This window comes from Microcaecilia unicolor, chromosome 1 (assembly GCF_901765095.1).
Source record: "Microcaecilia unicolor chromosome 1, aMicUni1.1, whole genome shotgun sequence".
In the NCBI taxonomy this organism is placed as follows: Eukaryota; Metazoa; Chordata; class Amphibia; order Gymnophiona; family Siphonopidae; genus Microcaecilia; species Microcaecilia unicolor.
The window spans coordinates 628,388,346-628,408,827 of record NC_044031.1 but is presented as its reverse complement, the minus strand read 5'-3'; the positions used below and the strand labels follow the sequence as shown (position 1 = coordinate 628,408,827).

The window sequence follows — 20,482 nt, the reverse complement described above, 5'->3', positions numbered from 1 at the left end:
TATTCAACTTGGACCTCCTACACTACTCCAGGCTCCATCATTGTGCCTACCTGCTGTCGAGGTAAAGATGACTGAGGGAAGGAGGGAGGGTGGCTGACCATGGAACTGGGAGGTAGGGAGGCTGACCCTGGAACTGGGAGGTAGGGAGGCCCTGGAACTGGGAGGGGGGAGGGGGATGACCCTGGGAGGGGGGGGGAGAAAAACGCTTGAAAGGGAGATCGCGGGGACCCTGGAACTGGGAGGGAGGGGGCGACAGTGTAACTGGGAGGGGGGCCCCCTGACACACACTCTCTCACAGACACACTCGCACCCAGTCTCACACTCTCTGTCACACACACACACTCACACATTCACTCTCCCTCTCTCACACAGTCACTCTCACACACACTCAAACATACACACTCCGAGGAAAACCTTGCTAGCGCCCGTTTCATTTGTGTCAGAAACGGGCCTTTTTTCCTAGTAATTTAATATACCGTCGCTTATTGCAAAGTAAATCAGAATGGTTCACAAAGTAATATACAATAAAAACAATTATTGATTAAAAGAACTCCATTTAAAATAGGAAAGGAGACAGGAGTCACGTGGTACCATGGTGGAGAGTGGTCGCTGAAACATGGAACTCCTGCCCTTCCTCTTGTCTTTACGTCTTAATCGGGCTGCATTAGCCAATTAACTTACCTTTGGGTGAAGATTTAGAAGTGCAACATTCTTGGTCATCATCGGGTACGGAGACATTGAGCGAGCACTTCATGGCAGCTAGACTGCAATGCAAGGACAAAAACAGGAGCAAGGTTCCTGAAAGCAAGATAGTGGACTTACATGCTTTACTAAGCCCCTTTGTTTGCTCCGCCTGACCACAGAGATCACCGCTGTGGTAGAGGCGGCCTTTGATAAAAAAAACTGCAAGCCCTATTTGATATGCAGAGGCTGCTCATGAGCGGCTGGACGGTTTTCACCTCAATTTAGGTCACCTCCAGCGACGAGTCAATGATATTGAAGATGGTGTGGTGGCGGCGGTGGAATAAAATCTTCGAAAGCTTATTCAAGGTATCAGTAGCTACCCCACTGGTGGAAAATGAGTACAAGATGTTTTACCAATGGTGCTTTACCCCTACAAATGTGGTTTGAATATATAACATGGGGTCCCCTCTGTGTTGGCACAGCTGTGGGGAATGAGGGACATTTTCTCACATATGGTGACATGCCTAGTGGTGCAGGCCTTTTGGCAGGCATTGGTTCAGGAGGTTAATACTTTCCTACCCATCACCTATCCCAGTTAGGTGGATTGCTGCCTATTGAATTATAAGGCCCCAGGGATCCCTAAAGAGATACAATTGTTGCTGATGTATATTTTCACTGCGGTCAGAACAATTCTGGCTCAACTATGGAAATAATCAGTGGTACCACCTTTGGAAAAAGTGTTTCAGAAGGTAGATTATTATTGCTTAATTGCCCTGCTGACTGCACAGAAACATGGGCATATTATTCCACATTGTAAAATATGGGATATTTACACAACTTGGAGATCGTCTTTTCATGGTCCATAGGATCGCTGTTAGTAATATCTTTGTAATGTACTACCTGCTCCATTAGTCCTGCCAAGATTGATAATTATAGTAGAGAGGGGGGTGGGAGGGTTTTTCTTATGTTTATATAAAACTATGGAATACATGTACTAGAGCGCTCTGATGTTACTAACTTGCTTTTTGCTGTTTTGGTATTGCATTGTATTTTCATTGAATAAAGTAAAACTTTAAAAAAATATATGCATGAAAGAGATTGCGTATAATGGAGGCAGTGCATGCAAATCAAGTTCATGCATATTCATTGTGGATGCTGGTTTGCATGGTTTTCAAGGGTGACGATGAGGAGAAACTGAAAGAAATTTTGGTGGACCTGGAAGATATACTGAGCCAAATCGACAAGTTAAAGAGTGATAAATCACCTGGACCAGATGGTATACACCCCAGGGTACTGAAAGAACTCAAACATGAAATTGATGATCTGCTGTTAGTGATCTGTAACCTCTCATTAAAATTGTGTGAAATACCTGAAGATAGAATGGTGGCCGATGCAACACCGATTTTTAAAAAGGGTTCCGGGGTGATATGGGAAATTACAGACCAGTAAACCTGACTTCAGTCCTGGGCAAAATAGTGGAAACTATTATAAGGAATAAAATTACAGAACACATAGATAAACATGGTTTAATGGGACAGAGTCAGCATGGGATCAACCAAGAGAAGCCTTGCCTTTAATTGCTTCATTTCTTTGAAGGCATGAATAAACATGTGGCTAAACGTGAGCCAGTTGATGTAATTTATCTAGATTTTCAGAAAGTGTTTGACAAAGTTCCTCATGAGAGACTCCTGAGGAAATCAAAAAGTCATGGGATAGGAGTCAATGTCCTTTTGTGGATTAGGAATTGTTTATTGGACAGAAAACAGAGGGCAGGTTAAATGGCCATTTTTCTCAATGGAGGAGGGTAAATAATGGAGTTCTGCTATTTACCATATTTATAAGTGATCAGGAAATCGGAACAACAAGTTGAGGTGATTAAATTTGCAAATGACACAAAACTATCCAAAGTTGTCAAAACAAATGCGGATTGTGAAAAACTGCAGGAAGACCTTAGGAAACTAGAAGACTGGACATCCAAATGGCAAATAAAATTTAATGTGGACAAATGCAAAGTGATGCACATTGGGAAGAATAATCTGAATCATAGTTACCTGATGCTAGGTTCCACCATGGAGTCAGCACTCAAGAAAATGTTCTAGGTGTTATTGTAGACAATACACTGAAATGATCTGTCCAGTATGCAGCGGCAGCCAAAAAAGCAAACAGGATGGTAGGAATTATTAGGAAAGGGGTGATAAATAAGACCAAAAATATATAATACCTCTGTATTGCTCCAAGGTGAAACCTCACCTTATTTATTTATTTATTTATTGCATTTGTATCCCACATTTTCCCACCTTTTTGCGGGTTCAGTGTGGCTTACAATACAATACCTTGAGTACTGTGTTCAATTCTGGTTGACATATCTAAAAAAATATATAGTGGAATTAGAAAAGGTTCAAAAAAGAGCGACCAAAATGATAAAGGGGATGGAACTCCTCTCTTATGAGGAAAGGCTAAAGAGGTTAGGGCTCTTCAGCTTGGAAAAGAGACAGCTGAGGGGCAATATGATTGAAGTCTGTGAAATCCTGAGTGGTCACTCATTCAAAAAGTAGAAATACTAGAGGGCACTCAATAAAGTTACATGGAAATATTTTTAAAACGAATAGGAGGAAATACTTTTTCACTCAAAGAATAGTTAAGCTCTGGAACTCGTTGCTGGAGGATGTGGTAACGGTGGTTAACGTATCTGGGTTTAATAAAGGTTTGGACAAGTTCCTGGAGGAAAAGTCCATATTCTGTTATTGAGATGGACCTGGGGAAAGCCAATGCTTGCTCTGGGATTAGTAGCATGGAATGGTGCTACTAATTGGGTTTCTGCCAGTTTCTTGTGACCTGGATTGACCACTGTTTGAAGCAGGTTACTGGGCTAGATAGATCATTGGTCTGACTCAGTATGGCTGTTCTTATATTCTTTTTTCGCTTTGTCCTATCAAATAATGGCGTTCCTATTTCTGTGATTTGAAATCTTAAAATTTTAGTTTTGTGAACCGCCTAGAAGGTTGTCCTAATTGGGCAGCATATCAAATTTTTATGAAACTTGGAAACTTGCTATCTTGTTTGCTCAAGATCAGGGGTTCTCAACCCAGTCTTTGGGACCCACCAAACCAGTCAGCTTTTCAGGATACCCACAATGAATATCCAGAGTTGCATAGAATAGAGGTAGTGTATGAAGTTTATCTTAGACATATTAACTGATGGGTATCCTGGAAACCTAACTGGCTGAGTGTGTCCTGAGGATTGAGTTGAGAACCCCTGTTCTAGATCTTGGATTGAGTGCAAAACACCCCTCTGCCTGAGGAGCACTCTCTGTAACTGCCTGATATTTACCCATCTGAAGCCTGAACCCTTGGAGATAGACAGTCCTAGCCCTTTGCTCTGTGTATTTTGTCCTGCAGTGCGTCTCAATGTTCTGATTTCATGTTTGCAATAGGCTCCACATGTGTGACTGTCATATCTGTCCTGTGCTTGTGTGCAGCTCTGCCGTGGACACTCTGAAGCTTATGCTGATCCGGGGGGGCAGTGAGGAAGTGACCAGGTCTGTGGAGAGCTGGGGAGGCTGGGAGAAGATGAAGAACAATGACCAGCACCATGATGGAGTCTCTCTCTTAGCCAGGTACAGTGAGTGAAGGGAAAGCATCCCAGTTTTCTGTCTGCATCTTCTGCCACTTTTTGTGTTGGTTGCTTCTTCTTTGCAGTATTAGTAATCTTCAAGTGCAGGTTAAAATTCCAATATTGCATGCTGGAGCAGGACAGCTATTAGCGTAGCATCGCAGTAAACATTTCATACAAAACAGCCTGTGTCCATCTCATCAGTCCATAGCATTTCACTCTGGCAGGAGCTACATACCCCTGGAACTGTTTTGCGAGCTCTGTCTCATTTCATGTAGTGTAAAGTGATGTATACAAGTAACACTTAGCTCATAACAGCAGTGCTGCTTATTTCTAGGTCATGTGTTCAGGTGTGTTCATTGTATGTGTGTGAGGATCAGGGCTGTGTGCAGTGCCATTTCATGTAGTGTAATGTGATGTACACGTGACACTTAATTCATGACAGCAGTGCTTCTCAGTTCCCGGTCCTATGTTGAGATGTGTTCATTGTATGTGTGTGAGGATCAGGGCTGTATGCAGTGTCTCATTTCATGTAGTTTAATATGATGGACAGATGACACTTAGCTCATGACAGCAGTGCTGCTTATTTCCAATTTGTGTGTTCAGATGTCATTGTACAAGTGTGAGGATCAGGGCTGTGTGCAGTGTCTCATTTCATGTACAAGTGACACTTAACTCATGACAGCAGTGCTGCTAATTTCCAGATTGTATGTTCAGGTATGTTTACTGTACATGTGTGAGGATCAGGGTTGTGTGTAGTGTCTCATTTCATGTACAGTAATGAGATGTACAAGTGAAATTTAGCTCATGACAGCAATGCTGTTAATCACAATAAGTTGTTAGTCACATTGAACATGATCTATTGGGATAATGTGGGATATAAATGAAATGAAATAAATACATTTCCAGGTCGTGTGTTCATTGTACATGTGTAATGATCAGGGCTGGGTGCAGCATCTTTCTCACTCATGAGTTATTCTGTCTTATTTTTTTCAGTGCCATGGCAAAGCACGCTGGGCCCCGGTTGCCTGCCATCGTAAAGGCCCTGGTACCAGTGATCAGCAGTCTGTATGTGTGGCAGCGGGTCTCTGCCACAGCCTTCTTTGCTGAGGTAAGAGAAGGTCACATCTCCATTGAACAGGTCCTGCAGGAGCTTTTCCTTTTCTCAGAAGAGAGGTGGTATTCAACACTTGACTGTAATGATGTTGAATGCTTGTGCTGTAATTCAGCTCTGAGCAGAGATGCCTTGATGGATCTGTCTGAGTAGCACAACCTAAGCTGTCATGTTTGAAGAATGGGTGTGGCCGCCAAGCACAGGGAATATGATTTATACACCGGAGTGCTGAATGGGTCTGGGAGAAGCCAGAGTGCTGCACTCCATCCTAAGCAGCTTTAAGCTCTTACCCAGTGCTGAAATGTCTGTCAGTCATTTCTGGAAGCCAGCAAGCCCTCATTATCTCCCTCCTTACGTACCTCCTGAAGGAATGAGGTAACCAAAGTCCTTTCCTATTGTGCAGGGAAGTGAGTGGAGCCAGCAGCCTGTAACCAGATCCCTTCTAACACACTAGTTGAAAGCATGAAGCCCTTGAGTCACTCTATAAAGCAGCACTGCCTGCCAGCAGTACATACCTCTGTCATGGCTTTTAACCACCTTCTAAATTCTCCTCTGCTTAGGCAGCAGTGGGCAAGGTACTGGCTTCATCTGCTGAGAGAGTTAAAGGTCCAGCCTTGGATGGATGCCCAGAAAACTTTGCAGGGTTTGGCTCTCTGCAGCATCCTTGAAGGCTGTACTTGAGCTCAGTGGTTTTGGGTAGGAAGTGTGTTCATATATCTCTCTGTGCCTGAACAGAGATGAAGCTAAAGTGTTTCTTTTCCAGCTGCTGTCTCATTCTATCACATTGTAGAACTGTGTAGAGAAGTGAGCTGGTAACGCTGCCACACGTGTATAGACATGTGCCCTGACATGAGGCGAGTGCTTACACGCAGCAGCACAGGTGACTTTTCCAGGGCTGACCTAACCATTAGGCGAGACTAGGTGGTCACCTACAGCTGCAATGCAAGCCAGCCACCCAAACCCAAAAGACCCGTCAGTACAAACTTCCGCCTGAAGTTTTACAGGATGTTTGTGCTGTTATCAGGATTGTTGAGTTTAATGATTAAAGTCTTGGGGGAGGGCTGAAGGCCAGGGGGCCTGAAAGATAATTTTTTTTTTTTTTTTTGGGGGAGGGGGTAAAGCTGAAAGTTTTTCTAGGGCACTGACTCTGGGTCCTTCTCATGGTCCTTCTCATGTTTTTTTTCCTGGGACTAAGTCAGATGGACCTCACTAGTTCTTTCATCATTTAAAGTCAGCCACTAGCCTGGGGAGTTTCTCACCTTGAATGTGCTGAAGCTGATTGATTTCCTGGCTGCTGTTGACTCTTAAGGGCCAGATGCACAAAGGCACCTGTAAATTACGGGTGCCGTGGGAGTACTTACCGAGTTGCAAACAGCGACCGATCCACAAAGGAGTTTTGTCCTTTTATGGTGCTTAGACCCCGCCATTTTGTTCTGGGCAGGCAGGAGAGAGGAGGTGGTTCTCCTGCCTCCAGCTTTGAAGGTATGTGGGAGAGTCAGGGTGGGTGGAAAAGAATCCCACTAGACCACCAGGTCAGGTTGGTGCGGTGCAGGGAGTTAGGGTGGTCCACTGGACCACTAGGGATTTTTGGGGTTATGAAGGGGGAAATCGGAGGGGGCGGGGTTGTTGTAGTGCCCATGTCTGTGCACTGATGCCTACCATGGAGAGCAGTATGCTTGCACTCTACAGTGCAAGCAGACCGCTCCCCACAAAGCCAGCTCCAGACCTGTCGTTAATTTCTGCACATTAGGGATAGGCGCACAGTGCACAGAACTGACCATGCATTGCACGGAATGCTCATTTAAATACTAAAGAGCTCATTCTAATACATCTGCATAGAGTTCTTGCTGGTTGCTAATACACATTAAAGCCACGGAAATCCCTTTTGTGCATTACTCGCTAAATAACGTTTGCTTTAGACTGGCTTTAACCAGCATGGTGAGTCTTGTACATTAGGCCCTAAGTCTGTTCTTTGATGAAAATAACAGAAGACTGGATTGAGGGCATGTTCACTGAATATTGATTTTAATTGTGAACTTTGTGTGAGGTTTCCTAATAATTCACTTTACCACTTTTCAGTAACAATAAATGACAACACATAAATGACAGCATGGTCCATCCAGACTACCCAGTAAAATGTACAGGTCTGTAACTGTTGCTCTGTGCAGGGGACCAACTTATCTGACTTTTTTAAGGATTCTGTCTGCTGCTCCCTGCAGGTTTCCCCTCTCTCTGCCTTTTTTAAGGATTCTGTCTGCTGTTCCCTGCAGGTTTCCCCTCTCTCTGCCTTTTTTAAGGGTTCTGTCTGCTGTTCCCTGCAGGTTACCCCTCTCCCTGCCTTTCTTTAGGGTTCACTCTGCCCCTCCCTGCAGGTTACCCCTCTCTCTGCCTTTCTTTAGAGTTCTCTCTGCGGCTTCCTGCAGGTTATCCCTCTCTCAACCTTTCTTTAGGGTTCTATCTGCTGCTCCCTGCAGGTTACCCAAATTTATAAGAATATAAGAGTAGCCATACTGGGTTAGACCAATGATCCATCTAGCCCAGTATCCTGTTTTCCAAATAGTGGCCACGCCAGGTCACAAGAACCTGGCAGAAACCTAAATTGTGGCAACACTCCATACTACAAATCCCAAGTCAAGCAGTTGCTTCCCATGTCTGTCTCAATAGCAGACTATGGACCTTTCCTCCAGGAATTTGTCCAAACGTTTTTAAAACCCAGATACGCTAGCCGCTGTTACCACCTCCTCCGGCAACGAGTTCCAGAGCTTAACTATTTGTTGATTGAAAAAGTATTTTCTCCTATTTGTTTTAAAAGTATTTCCATGTAACTTCCTCGTGTTTCCCCTAGTCTTTGTACTTTTGGAACGAGTAAAAAATCAATTTACTTCTACTCGTTCTACACCACTCAGGATTTTGTAGACCTCAGTCATATCTCCCCTCATCCATCTCTTTTCCAAGCTGCAGGTTACCTCATTCTATGCCTTTCTTTAGGGTTCTCTCTTGCTCTCCCTGCAGGTTACCCCAATCTATGCTTTTCTTTAGGGTTTTCTCTGCCGCTCCCTGCAGGTTACCCCAATCTATGCTTTTCTTTAGGGTTTTCTCTACCGCTTCCTGCAGGTTACCCCAGTCTTTGCTTTTGTTTAAGTTTCTCTCTGCCGCTCCCTGCAAGTTATCCCCCCCCCCCTTTTTTCTGCCTTTCTATAAGGTTCTCTCCGCTGATACCTGGAAGTTAACCCCTCTTTCTGCCTTTTTTTAGGGTTCTCTCTGCTGCTCCCTGCAGGTTACCCCAGTCTATACCTTTGTTTAGGGTTCTCTTCCGCTCCCTTCAGGTTATCTCTCTCTGTTCCTTTCTTTAAGGTTATCTTTCTCTGTTCCTTTCTTTAAGGTTCTCTCCGCCGCTCCCTGCAGGTTACCCCAGTCTATGCCTTTGTTTAGGGTTCTCTCTGCTACTCCCTGCATGTTATCCCTCTCTTTGCTTTTCTTTAGGGTACTCTCTGCTGCTCCATGCAGGTTACCCCAATCTATGCTTTTCTTTAGGGTTTTCTTCTGCTTCCTGCAGGTAACCATGCCATAGATACTTTGAACTGCAAATGTACAAAGTTTAAACAAAATTTGAGATTTACTAGGTGGTCAGTAGAGTTCTGTTGAAAGGGGAGTCACTCTTTTTGAATTTATGCTTTCTATACATTAGACATGCCGCAGTGTTCTGAATTGTTTGTAGTCTTTTCAGAGCTGTTGTTGAATAGCTTACATGGAGTGAAAATGTTTTCTTAATCAAAGAATTGATCTGGGGCTCCCTAGTAAATTCTGAGTCTAATAATATTTTGAGCTTATATTCCAACTGAAAAGTATTACAGTATAATATAAGAGATGATAAAAGCACACCAGAGACAGTGGAATGCCATTTTATTGGGGGGGGGGGGGGGGGACGACACCATGCTCCACCCCCAACCCCAGTCAATCACTCCCAGCTACAGCATCTCCCCTTCCCTTTCCTACCATCCCATATGCCCCCCACGGTGTCCAGCATCCTTCCCTAACACTGAACCCCCTACCATGGTGGCCAACATTTCTCTCCTCCTCTTCCTCTCAGCGCCTCCCCTTTTGTGTGGTATTTAACATTCTTTTTCCTTTCCTGTCCCTCAAACCCCTCCCACCTACTCCACCACCTTGATGCCTAGCATTTATCCAATATTGACTGGGTAAATGTAACATCAGAGCATGCTAGGGAGGTAAAATTCCTTGATAAAATCAAGGACTTCTTTATGGAGCAGCTGGTTCAGGAACCAACAAGAGAGGGAATAATTCTAGACCTAGTCCTTAGTGGTGTACATGATCTGTTGCAGGAGGTAATGGTTCTGAGGCCCCTGGATAATAGTGATCATAATATGATCAGATTTGATATAATCTCTGGAGTAAGTACACACAGGAAATACAATATGTTAGCATTTAACTTTCAAAAAGGAAACCATGAAAAAATGAGGTCAAAAATTTACATCAGGCGTGGATGCTGTTCAAAAATACCATCCTGGAAGCCCAGGCCAGTTATATTCCATATATTAAAAAAGGTGGAAGGAAGGCCAAGGGACAGCCAGCATGGTTAAAAAGTGAGGTACAGGAAGCTATTAGAGCTAAAAGAGAATCCTTCAGAAAATGGAAGAAGGATCTGACTGAAAATAATAAGAAACAGCATAAGGAATGGCAAGTCCAATGGAAAGCAGTGAACGGAAGGAAAAGAGGGACTTTGAAAACAAGATTGTGTTGGAGGCAAAAACACATAGTAAAAACTGTTTTAGGTATATTAAAAGCAAGAAGCCGGCCAAAGAATCCGTTGGAATGCTAGATGACCGAGGGGTAAAAGGGGCACTCAGGGAAGACAAAGCCATAGCAGAATGATTAAATGAATTCTTTGCTTCAGTGTTCACCGAAGAAGATTTTAGAGAGATACCCGTTCCAGAAATGGTATGGAAAGCTGATGAGTCAGAGAAACTGGACAAAATCTCTGTAATCCTGGAAGATGTAGTGATGTAATTTGACAAATTGAAGAGTAGCAAATCACCTGGACCAGATGGTATTCATCCCAAAATACTGATAGAATTGAAAAATGAACTTGTTTTAGTAATATGTAATTTATCTTTAAAATCAACCATGGTACCAGAAGATTGGAGGGTGGCCAATGTAGTACTGATTTTTTAAAAAGGTTACAGAAATGATCCAGGAAATTATAGACCAGTGAGCCTGACGTCAGTGCTGGGCAAAATGGTAGAGACTATTACAAAGAACAAAATTACAGAGCATATTCAAAAGCATGGATTAATGAGATAAAGCCAGCATGGATTTAGTGAAGGGAAATCTTGCCTCACTAATCTACTAAATTTCTTTGAAGGGGTGAACAAACATTTGGCTAAAGGTGAGCGGTGAGCTGGTCGATATTGTGTATCTGGATTTTCAAAAGGCATTTGACAAAGTACCTCATGAAAGACTCCAGAAGAAATTGGAGAGCCATGGGATAGGGGGTAGTGTTCTATTGTGGATTAAAAACTGGTTAAAAGATAGAAAGCGGAGAGTAGGGTTAAATGGTCAGTAATCTCAATGGAGAAGGGTAGTTAGTGGAGTTCCACAGGGTTCTGTGCTGGGACTGCTGCTTTTACATATATTTATAAATGATCTAGAGATGGGAGTAACTAGTGAGGTAATTAAATTTGCTGACTAAGTTGTTAAATCACAAGTGGATTGTGAAAAATTACAAGAGGACCTTATGAGATTGGGAGACTGGGCATCTAAATGGTAGATGACGTTTAACGTGAACAAGTGCAAACTGATGCATTTGAGAAAGAGGAACCCAAACTACAGTTACATGATATAAGGTTCCACGTTAGGAGTCACTGACCAGGAAAGGGATCTAGGTGTCATCAGTGATACATGTTGATACCCTCTGCTCAGTGTGTGGTGGCAGCTAAGAAAGGAAATAGAATGTTAGGTATTATTAGGAAAGGAAGGGAAAACAAAAATGAGGTTGTTATAATACCTTTGTATCGCTCCATGGTGTGCCTACACCTGAAATACTGGTCACCGCGTCTCAAAAAATATACATTGGAATTAGAAAAGGTACAGAGAAGAGTGACAAAATTTATAATGGGGATGGGACAACTTCCCTATGAGGAAAGGCTAAAGCGGCTAAGGATCTTCAGCTTGGAGAAAAGATGGCTGAGGGCAGATATGATAGAAATTTATAAAATAATGAGAGAACAGGTGGACGTGAATTGCTTGTTTACTCTTTCCAAAAATACTAGGAGTAGGGGGCAATTGGAGAAAATATTTCTTCACTCAATGTGTAATTAAACTCTGGAATTTGTTGCCAGGGTTTAAAAAAGGTTTGGATAACTTCCTAAGAGAAAAGTTCATAAGCCATTATTAAGATGGACTTGGGGAAAATCCACCGCTTATTTCTAGTATAAGCAGCTTAAAATGTATTGTACTGTTTTGGGATCTTGCCAGGTACATGTAACCTGGATTGGTCGCTGTTGGAATTAGGATACTGGGCTTGATGGATCTTCAGTCTTTCTCAGTATGGCAATTCGTATGTTCTTATGTTAACTAGAGAGAGATGGACATAAGCTGTGCTGGGGGGGAGGATGGAGGGAGATGGACATATGCTGGGCTGGGGATGGGGGGCTGGAGGGAGATGGAGATATGCTATGCCAGGAGGGGGGCGTTGGACGGGGGATGGACATGTGCTGAACCAGGATAGGAGGTGTTGGAGGGAGATGGACATGTGCTGGGCCAGGAGGGGGGCGTTGGAGGGAGATGGACATGTCTTGAACTGGTAGGGGGGGTGGGGCGGGGCTGGAGGGAGATGGACATGTTGGAACATGTCTGCTTTGGAAAATATGCGTCTCTGATACCTTGCATTTCCATTTCTGTTTCTCTAGTATTGCTGTATATGTAGATTCTGACTCCTTGAGTTTTCCAGATCAGATTTCTGCCATTGTGTCTCTTACTATTCTGTAATTCCTTGTTTTATATTTGTTGATGGTCTGTATGTTTTGCACATGTTAGTAAGGTATGTTTTTCTGCTAGCATGTAGTTTCATTGTAGCAGTCCCATTTGTTCTCTTTTCTCACTAGATAGTGTATTGGGGTTTTAGGGTCAGGTGTAATATATTTACAGTGCTGCCTTTTCACAGATAAGGTTGTTTCTTTTTGCGCCCTTGGAGTCAGTGCTGTAATGATAGAGCAAGGTTCTGAGTGTGTTTCTGCATGAGTATCTGCGTAGTGTTTTGCAGTTGAGGGATTGTGTGTAAGCTTTATTGAGGTGACTTCAAAATTTTAAGTTAATTTTAGTTTGTAATAACATCTGACACGGTTTGTGAAATAATCATTGCGTGTACATACATGTGTCAATTTTTCTTCTGAGATGGCAACCCCAGGTGAGTAGATTTGGCGAGAGACTTGGAGCAGTGCATGGATGGGGTAAGGAAGGGGCATGGAGCAGGGCAGTGCCAGGTTTTCCTTTGTCAAAAATTTGGCAACCCTACCTGCTGAGGTTTCCCTAGATACTCTTTGCCTTGTTATAGCTGATTTAGGGAAAATCTTGCTACCTGTAAATATGTTTTGATTTTGTCTTTAGTGAAATATGTCTTTTTGGGAATCTGTACACGTTATATCTTTTTTGGCTACTACAGGGGATCTCTAATGCTCTGGTGTTGCCTCTCCATATTGGTGAGTTACAGTAATGGGGAAGTTTTAAAGTACTTTGCCACATACCTGGATCTTTTCTTAGTTAATGAATATTTTTCTTTTATTCTCTTCTGTTTCTTTATCTGCCATCATTTACTATGTTATATGTTACTTGAACTAAATAATTTCTAGTTATTTTCATTGCTTAATACTCGGTTTCCTATGATAGCATTGTGCTTTTCTTGATTTGTCTTTATTTGAAATTTCATCAATCAAATTTTTAAAACGCATCTTAACAAGGGGTGGAACTTGGTGGGGCTGGGCTGGGCTAGGCAGGAGAAGGGGGCCCCACCGAACTGGTCTGCACAGGGTCCTGCAATTACTAAGATTGGCCCTGGGGGCAGGGTCTGTGTGTCATGTCACTCTCAGATCCCAGTACTATGCATGGGTTTCCAGTGTACGAGGAAGAACAAAGGAGGAGAGGCAGGGTCTGTGTGTGTATTGAATTGAACAATGTCTGTTGTTTGTGTGTCTTAGCTTCTCAGCAGCAATGTAGTGAATGATCTGATGCTGCTCGAAGTGCTGATGGACAACATGACAGGAAGAGAAAAGGACAGCTGTGTGACAGTCCGAATGTTGGCGATACGAGGTCTAGGAAACATGGCACATGGGTCTCCAGAGAAGGTGAGCCACAACCACATTTATTTATTTACTAGCCGTTAAGCCCGTAACAACGGGCTAGTTTTTGTTTTCCTATGCCCCCCCCCGGGTCCACCAACCCTGCTCTCTCCCCTGCCCTCCCCCCAGCCTGTTTCCCTCAGTTCTGCCCCCTCCTTCCCTCCCTGCTCCCTCCTCCTCCGATTTCCACGCCCATGTCCAAGCCCTCCTCCCTATTGGGCTGTACTGCTGGTGGAGGCGGGGCTTGGACTTCTACACTCTTAGTGTTCTGAGTGACTCTACTGCGCATTTGCAGGTGAGTCGGTCACTTGCCGTTTATATGTTTGATTTACTGGGATTTATTAACCGTGTATATGAAGAGATTCACCCTAGGTAATGTAAAGCTTAGCATAAATTTTAGCATTTTTTTTAATATTCTTATTTATTGCAATTCAAACTATATCCAGGTACAACCATCTCAGAATAAACAATAAGCAATTACAGTGTTTGAGCTGTGTGACTTTTTTAAACATTTTGTCCCAACTTAACCCCACCCTCCCTCCCTCCCCTTCCCCCCCACTCCCCACCCTATCCTCCCAACTTTACTTTAACAATTCAATATCTTGCTTCTTGCTACTGGAGTGAGAGAGTCCCAGAATGGAGACCAGATGTCACAAAACTGTTCACCTCGCTTGGAAGCCAGGTCCCTTATTCCTTTTTTCTCTAGCGCACAGGCTTGAATCATTGCTGACCTCCAGTGGGATATGGTTGGGCGATCCGCGACCAACCACAATTGCAAAATGACACGCTTTGCCATCAAGACTGCTCTTTTAAAAAATGCTTTAAATCCCACCGGGGCCGGCTGTTGTATCCCAAAGAGATCAAACAGTTGTCGTGGAGATGGCCTCCACAAATGGTTCCAAATCTGGGATACATGTGTGCTCAACTCAATCCAAAAAGATTTTATTAATGCGCAACTCCAATACATGTGTTCTAAATGCGCATTAGCACCATTGCACTTTGGGCAGGTATCAGTGTCTCGAAGAGTAGCTCTATATGCTCTGTGGGGGAATATGTGCAGACGAAGCAAAAATTTATACTGCATCTCCCACCAAGCTGCGTTCTCCGTCGTTTTGTACAAGGATTTGAGACACACCCCAATTTGTTCTGATTGGAGGTTAAGCCGCAGTTCTGTGTTCCAGGCGAGTGCCACCACCCGATAATCAATTGGCTTTAAAGAGTCTCTCAAATTGCGATGAAAATAGCTCAATGGAACTCGCAACTGTGTGTCCAGTCCCAGCAGTTCATTGAGCTTCTCCCAGGGAGCGGCATTCAGAGAGGCTGTGGGTAAGGAGTTTACATAGTGTCGCAGTTGTGTGTATGCTAGCCAATCGTTCGTACCCAACCCATACTCCTCCCTTAACTCCTCAAATTATTTTATTGCCCCCCGTTCCGTGACCACGTGGAATATATACTTGACCCCTACTGCGGCCCACCTCTGAAAGGAAACTGAAGAACTTCCCACAGGGAATGCCAAATTCCCCCTAAGTGGCAATAATACTGAAACTTTGGTATCTATCTGGGAAAGCTTACCTAGCTCTTTCCACGTGGCATGCAACGGAGAAAGGATATATTTATAGGGTCCTAACTGTGGCAATTCCCTTGAGGGCGCAGGGAGCCAGTATGAAAAGTGCAATTTGCTCAGAACTGCTACTTCTGCCTCTGTGCAAGAGAAAAAATTAGTAGAATGAAACCAGTCTGACAGGTGTCTCATGTTACTAGACATAGAGAACAATTTTAGGTCTAATAGGCCCAATCCCCCCCCTGACCACGGCAGCATTACCCTTGATAGTGGCATCCGAGCTCTCCTTCCCTGCCACAGAAAATAATTTAATTTTTTCCGTAACCAACGTCCCTCACTGAGCCGCAGTAATAAAGGGAGCATCTGGAACACATAGGTCCACTTTGGGAATAGGACCATATTGTAAAGTGCAATGCGACCCAGTAAGGTGATCGGGAGTGCTTGCCATCTTTGAAATGCTTCCATTGCCCGCTGCTTCAGGGGGGTCATGTTCAATGCATAGAGCTCTGATAGGTCTATGGGAATATAAACCCCCAGATATTTAATTTTAGATTGTGCCCATTGAAAGGGAAAGTCACCTGCCCATTGCACCCGAATTTCTGGCTGTATTGGGAGGGCCATTGATTTGTGATAATTTAAGGAAAATCCCGTGAGAAAACTAAATTCCTCCAGTGCTGCCATCAGATGCCGCACTGACGACCCGGGGCTTGTCAGGGTCAAGAGTATGTCATCGGCGAACGCCAACACCTTAACCACCAGTGATGGCATGGAGGCATATTTTCAAAGCACTTAGCCTCCCAAAGTTCCATAGGTTTCTATGGAACTTTGGAAGGCTAAGTGCTTTGAAAATGAGCCCGATAGTGACCCCCACAATATCCGGGTCCCCAGTGATCGTGCGGAGAAGCGGTTCTATATATAGTAAAAACAGTAAGGGGGATAACGGGCAACCTTGCCGTGTGCCTCTTTGTAACTGAAAGGCTGCGGACTGTGTTCCATTCGTGACTACGCGCGCAGAGGGACTCGAGTATAATACTGCAACCGCCTCCATGTACCAACCCCCCAATCCGATATAATTTAGCACTTTAAACAGATAAGCCCACTATACTTTGTCAAATGCTTTTTCAGCATCGAGGCTCAACATTATCAGCCGTTCTTTTGTGGATTGGCTATGCGCTATAGACATAAGTACCTTGCGCACATTTACTGTGGCCTGACGGCCTCTAACAAAACCTACTTGATGGTCGCCTAATAAAGTCGGTAAGTGTTGCGCCAGTCTATCTGCCAGTACTCTTGCCAGGATTTTTATATCCACATTCAACAAGGATATTGGTCTGTAGGATTCTACTTGGTCCTGAGATTTACCTGGTTTTGGGATCAGGGTAATTAGGGCCTCATTCTCTCCCGGGGAAAAGAAGCCTCGCCCTACCACTGCATCGTAGTACGAAATGAGGGGTCCCACTAAATCTTGGCCCAAGATTTTATAGTATTCACTAGAAAACCCATTGGGGCCTGGAGCTGATCTTAATGGGAGGGACTTCAGGGCCATTTGGAGTTCCTGTGCTCTTATAGGGAGAGATAGTTGTTCCCGCACCCTCTGCTCTAGGCGCGGCATACCCGCATCCTCCAGGTAGTCTTCTATCAGAGAATCCTGGTATCCTTCTCCCTGGGCATATAACCCCTTAAAGTATTCTTTAAATGTGTTTGCAATCTCTTCCGGTTGGAAGAGCCGAGACCCGTTTTGTGGCGTGATATAGGGAATAACGTTTTTGCTGTTTGGGCTCTGGCTACATCACTGGCGTAGCCAGAAATCAATTTTTGGGTGGGCCAACAGGTTGGATGGGTGGGCACTAGACAGTGGTTTACTGGTAAATGTTTAACAACAGGCTCTCTCCCTGGTCCACCTCTGCGCCCCCCCCCCCCCCCCCCAGTCCACCTCCCCTCAAAATTGCAGAGCTGGCTATAGCTGGGGAGAGAGCCTAGGGGTGGAGGCAATGCATTACTCTCTCCAGGAAAAAAAATTAAATGATCCCAGGTGCCAATCTAATTCATGTTTAATGTGGGATAAAATGCCATAAATAAGTAAATAAATATAAATTTTTTAATGTTGAGCACCTGATTCTCAAAGTGGACATATTCCAAACACTATAATGAAAATAAAATGATTTTTTTCTACCTTTGTTGTCTGGTGACTTTGTTTTTCTGATCATGCTGGCCCAGTATCCGATTCTGCTGCTATCTGTCCTCTTAACTCCGTTTCCAGGGCTTCCTTTCCATTTATTTCTTTACGTTCCTCCTTTCTTCTTCATTTCTGGTCCTCCGCAGACTTGACTGTCCAGTGGATCCAGCTTCTGCCTATTTTCTCCATCCATGTGCAGTTTTCCTCCTCTCTTCTTTTCCCCTCATATCATCTCCTTCCTCTCTCTTCCCTCCCCTCTATCCATGTCAGCATTTCTTCTCTCTCCCTTCCGCTCCATCCATGTGCATCTCCTTTCTCTGTCTTCCCTCCCCTCCATCCATGTCCAGAATTTCTTCTTTCTCCCCTCCATCCATGTGCATCTCCTTCCTGTCTTTCCTTCCTTCACGTCCATCCCAGACCAACAATTCTCTCCCTGCCCTCTCCTCCATCCACCCATGTCCAGCAACCCTCCTCTCTCCCCTGCCCTCCCCTCCATGTCCAGCAATTTCTCCTCTCTCCCTGGGCCCTGTCCTCCCATCCATGTCCATCGATGCTCCTCTCTCCCCTTTGACCATCTCCCTCTCATTCCCTTTCCAGCACTCCTAGTCCCCCCTCTGTCTCTCCCTTACCCAGTCTCCTAAATTCCTCCCCCCCTCTTTCACCCACTTCATTAGTACTCTGTACTCACCACCCCTCCCAATCCCATCCTTCCCTCTGCTCACCAACAATAAAGAACGACAACGTGGACGCAGGCAGCAGCTCACAGGTTTGCTTCCTGTGATTTGAGTGAATGGCGACGGCTGCGCGGGGGAGTAGAAAAATATTTTGTAAATGGCTTCCAGTTCCTTCCCTCCTCTAGTTGCAGCGGCTTACTGGCGCGGGCAGCCAGTAAAAGCAGAAAGCATCCAGGCTCTTCAACTCCGTCCGTCCTTCGCTTCCCTCTTCCCTGCCCTCTCAGCGCGTCCCGCCTTTCTCTGATGCCATTTCCTTTCGGGTGGGCGAGACGCGCTGAGAGGGCAGGGAAGCGAAGGATGAACGGAGTTGAAGAGCCTGGATGCTTTCTGCTTTTACTGGTGCCGACCGCGCCAGTTCGCTGCTGCGAGTCTGGAGCGATCAGATGAGCCAGAGCGGGTACCGTTTCTGATGCAGTGTGTGTGCGCTTGGGTGGGCAGGTGGGCGGCCGGGCGGGCCTGAGCTGAAATTGGGTGGGCCTGGGCCCACCCGAAGCTACGCCCCTGGGCTACATGTGCTAACAATCTGCCGGTCTTATTCCCGAATCGTTGGAAATTTAACCGTCTAGCATACAGGAGTCTCTGATATTTTTCATGGATCATCATGTTCAAAGCCACCAGGGCAGCTGCCATTTTTTCTTAGTTTTCTTTATTTGGCTTAGCTATGTGCAATCTCTTTGCAGCCTTGTATGCCGATTCCAATCTAACTATGCCTGCCGCTAGGCGTTTGGCACGTGCGCTCATGAACGCAATTATCTCTCCACGGAGGACTGCTTTAGAGGCTTCCCCCAACAAAATTGGCGATGTACAGGACTGTGCATTTGTATCTACATAAAATTGCCAGCGGGATTTCACATGATCTATGAGTTTATCCTGATAAAGATAAGAGGGGAAGCGCCAATAGGTATTAATTGTTCCTCTGACACTTAAATCCAAATCTATCCCAATTATGGCGTGGTCAGAGATCTCTGTGGGTCCTATGAATGCCTTCCCAACTCTGAAAAACCATGAGTGTGTCAATAATATGTAATCAATACATGACCAAGATTGGTGCGCCTTAGACTGGTGAGTATAATCCCGGGTCTCCCGGTGGAGCAGGCGCCATGGGTCTACCAACTGGAGTGATTTACATAACGCGGGGAGACCCCTCCCTCCTCCTAGCGCTGCTATTGCCCTTGGGGAGGACCTGTCCAAAGCTGGGTCCATTACTTGATTAAAATCCCCCGCCCACACCCATGGGGCGTCTGTATATTGTGCTCCTAATGCAGCTAAAGATTGAAAAAATTTTGGGCAATAATTATTTGGACCGTATACTCCGCACAAGTAAAACTTGTGTCCCTGGAAATTTAAATGGATCAACACCACCCTTCCTTCTGGATCTTTGTATACTAATTTGGATTGGCAGGGAAGACCTTTCTTAAGTAGCACAATCACACCACTTCTGCGATTCCCTGAGGAAGAGTAATGACACTCCCCCACCCACTGCTGAGATAATTTCGCATGCTCAATGTCCGAAAGTTTTGTCTCTTGTAGACAAGCAATTTCAGCTCCATGCGCCCTCAGTTGGGATAAAATTTTGTAGCGTTTAACTGACGAATTGATCCCTGCTACATTCCATGACAATATCCTCAAGTGGCGTTTACCCTTCATCTATATTGGTATGGGTCTCTTTTCCCCTGATTCTCTTATCATGAGCAAACCCCGGGAGCCCAGCCTCCCCCAGAGGTATCTGTCCCCAACCTGTGGCCTCTTGCGCTTCTTTCTCCCTTCTTTCCGTCTTCTTAATTGCGCCAGCTCCATTCATACCCCCTCTCACTCCAAGCTTATCCACTACTCCTCCCCTCCTCCCCCTTATCCCCACCCTCTCCCCTTCCCTTCTTACCCCCCCTCACTAACTCTGGCTACCACCCCCATCAAGAGCGGGCCACGGGTCACTCCTAATGCTTTACGGGGACTACCCCCCCTCGCTCCCCAGCTACAGTAAATATTTACATCTCTCCTTTAACATTAAACTATTAACAATATTAAACTTGCCATTTACATGTGAGTTTAGGGTCCATACTTTCAAGTCATATCACTCAGTCCATCCTGTGAGCTCGCCCAGGTTTGAAACTCCTCCGGAGAGCCAAAAGAATGCCACTTGTTGTTATACTGCAGCTTCAGTATCGCTGGGTATTGCACCAGAAATCAAACGTTCTTTCTTACCAGCTGCGAGCAGATTCCTGAGTAGGCTCTGCGTTTCAGAGTCAG

The 20,482-nt window shown here is 44.8% G+C and overlaps 1 protein-coding gene across 3 annotated transcripts in view; it reads left to right on the top strand.

Moving 5' to 3' along the window:
• Nucleotides 1-20,482, top strand: part of MROH1 (maestro heat like repeat family member 1) — a 491,156-nt gene that overhangs the window by 397,382 nt on the left and 73,292 nt on the right. For all 3 annotated transcript variants that reach the window (XM_030220764.1, XM_030220756.1, XM_030220773.1), the window contains exons 35-37: nucleotides 4,163-4,300; nucleotides 5,293-5,407; nucleotides 13,624-13,770. In XM_030220764.1, the coding sequence (XP_030076624.1) occupies nucleotides 4,163-4,300; nucleotides 5,293-5,407; nucleotides 13,624-13,770 (400 nt within the window). The remainder of the gene's footprint in view (nucleotides 1-4,162; nucleotides 4,301-5,292; nucleotides 5,408-13,623; nucleotides 13,771-20,482) is intronic.